This window comes from Lolium rigidum, chromosome 3 (genome assembly GCF_022539505.1).
Source record: "Lolium rigidum isolate FL_2022 chromosome 3, APGP_CSIRO_Lrig_0.1, whole genome shotgun sequence".
Taxonomy (NCBI): domain Eukaryota; kingdom Viridiplantae; phylum Streptophyta; class Magnoliopsida; order Poales; family Poaceae; genus Lolium; species Lolium rigidum.
Window position 1 is genome coordinate 274,309,980 of NC_061510.1, and position 5,842 is coordinate 274,315,821.

General features: G+C 49.3%; 1 protein-coding gene across 1 annotated transcript in view; it reads left to right on the plus strand.

The window, feature by feature from the left end:
- The window catches only part of LOC124703440 (xanthine dehydrogenase), a 16,238-nt gene extending 11,634 nt beyond the window's left edge, over positions 1–4,604 (plus strand). Inside the window, exons 12-14 of the mRNA XM_047235652.1 lie at positions 90–326; positions 430–603; positions 4,122–4,604. Coding sequence (XP_047091608.1) covers positions 90–326; positions 430–603; positions 4,122–4,364 — 654 coding nt within the window. The 3' untranslated portion in view covers positions 4,365–4,604. The remainder of the gene's footprint in view (positions 1–89; positions 327–429; positions 604–4,121) is intronic.
- The last annotated feature ends 1,238 nt before the right edge of the window (positions 4,605–5,842 follow it).

Consider the following 5,842-nt stretch of genomic DNA (forward strand, 5'->3'; position numbering starts at 1 on the left):
TTCACATAAAATTAATTAAAAAATGTTGTATTCCAGCTGTAAAAATATTAGCAGTTCAATTAATTTTGGTTTGGTGCTCTATTTTCCAGTTAGCTGAAGCATGCTACATGGAACGGGTAGATCTTTCTGCTCATGGGTTTTATATCACCCCTGATATTGGGTTTGATTGGATTGCTGGCAAGGGAAGTCCATTTAATTACTTCACCTATGGAGCCGCATTTGCAGAAGTTGAGATTGACACCCTAACGGGGGATTTCCACACAAGGACAGCTGATATAGTCATGGATCTTGGCTATTCAATTAATCCAGCAATTGATATTGGCCAGGTATGTTTACAGGATATGACAGAATAGGAATCTGGAGTAGTAGTGATATCCTTCTTCCATATATTTTCTTTTGTTGTTCTTTAACTTGCATGGCTTACTTCAGATTGAAGGAGCTTTCATCCAAGGTCTGGGTTGGGCTGCCATGGAAGAGCTAAAGTGGGGGGATGACAACCACAAGTGGATCCGCCCTGGACACCTTTTCACTTGTGGTCCTGGCTCTTACAAAATACCCTCTGTAAATGATATACCTCTCAATTTCAAGGTTTCACTGTTGAAGGTAAGTTCCCCCTTTTTCCATTTCTATATAGACCTGGTCGAAGAAGTTGGATTCTCATTGAAAAAGGAAGTTTGATTCAAATATTACTACAATGGAGAAAGTGCTGTTTTTTTACTGCAACTATAGAAGTGAGACGCTACAAATCAGGGGTACTTCCTGCATTAGTTCAAATTACGTGATTTGTTTTTTACACATATGGTAACATGCTCACCAGATGTCGCAATAATAAGCTCACTAAAACTACCGTGAAAATCATTTTAATATGAAATCAGACATCTGACCCATTTTATCCATCCATTTTTTAATCCTGTTAATGGTCAATCAGCTGTCGTATATTAATCGTAGCAGTTAACTGCTGCTATTCTGCCTTGTGTTACCTTTCTGTGTTAAGGTGTAACCTTTTTTTTCGAGAAAACGCAAAGGACTCTTTGCGTTTCATTTCATTGAAAAGATAGAAGTTGTTTCACAAGCCTCCTAGGAGGTAATACAGGGGTTTATTACAGCCAAAAATTAGTGCACATCCCAGGTTGTTGGTAGCACGTCTCTCAGTCCCTTAGCACCAGCTAGAGCCCAGGCCGCCGCTTCGTCTTTGATGGTAGCACAAAGGCTGCGGATGGAGGGCTGCTGTCCATCAAAAACGCAGCTGTTACGGTGTTTCCAGATCATCCAGGGCATCATCAGGGCTATGGTTGCAAGCCCTTTGCGCATAGGTTTGGGGGTGTGTTGCCTAGCCACGGTCCACCATGCGTTTAGGGATGCATCGTCCAGCGGCGGCCTGCAGGACATGCGAAGCCAGGATAGTATCTCATGCCAAATCTGCCGCGAGAAAGGGCAACCTATGAAGAGGTGGTGGATGGTCTCTGCCTCTTGGTCGCAGGGCAGGCATTTGGCATGGTGCTGCAGGCCTCGCCTGGCGAGTCAATCAGCGGTCCAGCATCGGTCGATGTTGGCGAGCCAATGGAAGAATTTGACTCGGTTAGGCGCCCAACTCTTCCATATGAGCTTCCATGAAGCGCAGTTGGTGGAGCCCTGGAACGATGCGAGATAGGCCGATTTGGCGTTGTACTTGCCGCTGCTGTGCCACTTCCAGACCAGGGCATCGTCGTCAGTGGTCAGCTGCGTGTGCTCGACGAGCTGCCATAGGCGCAGGTATTGGCCGAGCTCGTTGATGCCGATGATGCCATGTATATCTTGTGCCCAATGGTTCGCAGCCAGGCCGTCGGCCACAGTCCTCGTCTTGCGTCGGCGCTTGGGGATGCAGGCGTAGAGGTCAGGTGCGATCTCGCGGACTGCACGGCCTCGTATCCAGCGATCCTCCCAGAATTTTGCGGTCTGGCCATTGCCGATCGTCATGCTTGTCGAGGCGAAGAAGAAGTCCGTCTCCTCGGTGGTGAATTGTAGGTCCAGACCAGACCAGGCTCGGTTGGTGTCAGTGCGGCTGAGCCATTGCCAGCGCGTGCGGAGGGCCAGGCTTGTCCTATGCAGGTCTTGGATTCCAAGTCCGCCGTGGGAGATGGGCCGGCAAACACACCGCCAATTGACGTGGCAACTGCCTCCATTTGCCGCGCTCCGCCCTTCCCAAAGGAAGCCTCTCTCGATCTTCTCCATGAGCTTGATCGTCTTCTTCACGGGCGCCAGCACCAACACTTGGTGGATAGGGATTGCGCCAAGGACCGATTTCACCAGGGCAAGCCTTCCCGGTTTTTGCATTAGCCTTGATTTCCATGCGAGCAGCTTGTTTGCCATGCTGTCGACAATGGGCTGCAATTGCGCTGCCGTCGGCCGTCTGATGGTCAGCGGGATCCCAAGGCAGGAGAAGGGGAATTGCACTATGGGGCAGCCCAAAAGCTGTGTCACGGGTGCAGCCGCCTCCTCGTCGCACTGTATTAGTGTGGCAGAGCTTTTGTTGTAGTTGACGCGCAGGCCAGAGGCGTGGCCAAACAGCGAAAGAATCTCCTTGATAGCCATGGCGTCGTTCGCGGATGGGTGACAGAAGATTATCACGTCATCCGCGTACAGCGATATGGAAGGGAGCGTGCGTCTAGGGTGCAGCTGCTGTAAGACCACCATGTCCATTGCTCGTTTGATGAGCCGTCCGAGGACGTCTACTGCGAGCACAAAGAGCTGAGGGGATAGGGGATAGCCTTGGCGCAGCCCACGGCGGTGCCAGATCGGTGGTCCAGGCTCCCCATTGAGCAGGACTCTTGTGCTTGCGGAGGCGAGTAGGATAGCGACCCAATCCAGGAATCTGTCGCCAAAACCGAACTGCCGTCTCACCTCGAACAGGAATGGCCAGGATAAGGAATCGAAGGCCCGTGCCAGGTCCAGTTTGAGCAGTATACGCGGGGCTCCAAGCTGGTGTAGGAGGCGTGCTGATTGGCGAACGAGGATGAAGTTGTCGTGGACGCTTCTGCCGGTTATGAAGGCGTTTTGCACCGGGCTGACAAGGTCGTTGAGCCGTGGTCCGAGGCGCAGCGACAGGATTTTGGCGAAGACTTTGGCCACCAGGTGGATCAGGCTTATGGGCCTGTAATCACCGAGGCAGTGTGCATCGGCGTGCTTAGGTAGCAGGGTTAGGAGGGCCTGGTTTAATTTGCAAAACCCCTGCCACGTAGCTCGTATAACTGCTGAAAGACTCTGACAAAGTCCTGCTTCACAATGTTCCAGCAGGCGCGGAGGAATTCCGCGGTGAAGCCGCCAGGTCCTGGGGCTTTTCTGGCTGGGAGCCGCTTGATCGCGTCCATGGCATCCAGGTCGATGGGCTCAATGAGATTGCCCAGGTCCAGAGTGTGCGTACGGTCCACATTGGTGCCCAGCAGTGCGTCAAAGTGGTTGAATGCAGCTTCAGCCATGTCTCTGTGATCGGTCAGCGTGTTTCCATCGACAGTCAGGCCCTGGATGTTGTTCTTCTGGTGCCGGTAGCTGCATTGCCGGTGGAAAAAAGAGGTGTTTGCGTCACTGTCTTTGAGCACCGCAATGCGCGCGCGTTGGCGAGCGATTGTCCGTTCCAGGGAAGCAAGCCCCATATAGGAGGCTTTGATCTGCTTGCGTAGCCAGCTCTCGTCCGTGGTTAGGATGCGATCTTCCTGGGCCTTGTCGAAGCGGAGCAGCAGCTCGCGGGAGAGCATAACTAATTTATAATCGAACTCGAATCTGAAAAGAATTGATGTCTTTCATGAAAAAGGAAGCCATTGATATCTGACAGGATGGTTTTCTACCACTCTAGCAACCATAGACATATGGAAGATATAATGTGAAGTGTAGATGTAGGTATCCACAGTTTGCTTGATCTTTATAGTGGGAACTGGACAGTACTTCCCACATACATTATTGCACAGGATCAAGAAAGTGGGAAACGCGGAATCTTGCATACGTAACAAAAGAATATCATTTGCATATCAATTTGCTAGCTATCTTTCACAATGTGCTTCTGAATTGCGTTGTTTTCAAACCGTCCATCTCTTTTCATTTACTTGGTGTCTCTTGATTAACCCCACACGTTATTCTCTTCACTGCAGGGCGTCCCAAATCCAAGGGCCATCCATTCATCCAAGGCTGTAGGAGAGCCGCCGTTCTTCCTTGCCTCCGCCATCTTGTTTGCGATAAAAGATGCGGTCGTCGCAGCCAGGGCCGAGGAGGGTCATCTTGACTGGTTCCCCCTCGACAACCCGGCAACACCTGAAAGAATACGGATGGCCTGTGTTGACTCCATTACGAAGAAATTTGCTAGCGTATATTACCGTCCCAAGCTTAGTGTATAGTGGTTACTGCCACGGTAGGGGATACACAGAAGGTAAAATGACTACGTGTTATGTGTTGTACAGCCCGGTGCCACTGTGTGCAAAATAAAAGTATAGGTAATGCATCAATTTAGGAAATAGAAATAAGAATACCACATACTTTCGTTACCTGGACAGTAACACCAGCAAAAACAGTATATACAGTTCAAACTTATGAGGATTGTGGCTATAATTTGTTACCTGGACAGTAAGTTGAATTTCTACATGTGTTTGTACTGGGAAAATGATCACTCGTTTTCAATTCAGCTGGGCCATAATTGATTTTTCGGCGGACTAAGGATACTTGGACTTACAGATTTCTTTGACAATTGTAGTTATGAAACCTTTTCACTGTTGTGGATTGAAGATTTCTTCAGGCAGCTTGGATATGAGATGGATAATGTTGCATGTATATTGGCGGGGAAGGACCATCTAAATGCATTGCAGTACATTGAGTGTGTGACAGTGATTCTGTGGATATGATTGAAGCCACAAAGGAGGAGAAAACACTGGCTCTGCTAGTTGATCACAATTTTTTTTGACCTAACCATGCTTGACCATCCACAGCAAAGAACCCTAGCTAAACCTCACGGTTGCAGCAGCAATCCAACTGAAAACAAGCAAACGAAGGTTGGGTGGGTAGACGGTACTGTGTTGCGGCAGGTCTTCAAACAAACCATACACGGTATTGCGGCGGATCTTCAAACCATCCACGGTATTGCACGCAATCGATGACACAGATTGGAACTAATTTTGCACAGATTGAAAACTATTAGGACTACTACACCCATTTTGCCAGAAGTGGTACTAAAATGCACATAGAGGATAGAGGACAATTATTGGGATGGCCCATGTATTTAGCTCAATCGAATTAGAGTGCGTGATACATAGCAATCATGATATTTTTCTTGGAAGGTTATACTATCACCATTCCATCCCTACAATCCACTCTCTATCACTTCAACTGTACGCGCCACATGCATAGTCACGATCACCATTTGGCATGTTAACATTTTATTATTTGAAAGCCATCATGGCGTAAGGAATAGAGATACATCGTGCAAGATTATACAGTCGTAAAAGGAAAAACAAAATCAGGAGGTTACTCCCTCTTGCCACACAAATACAACAATGGACTGAGGCCATTCCGATCCGATTTACTAGCAAGAACATGAGTTACCCTACTGGCTTTCCTAGGACAATGGCGCGTCCCTCAAAGGGATTTGGAGCGTGCCGGACAAAAAATGTTCTCACCCGCATCCCCCAAAGCCTCATTTTGTCCGGCGCGGCCCGATACGGTGTTCGGCGCCCCGAGCCCGTCCCCGCAACACAGGGGACGCTCCGGGGACGCCGGCCACACCGAAAAGCGAGGCGAAGCGACGCGGGCCCGACGTCAGCGGCATAGAGAAAATTCATCCACCGCTCCCGCCTAATTGCGCCTCTCCCGCCACATCGCTCCT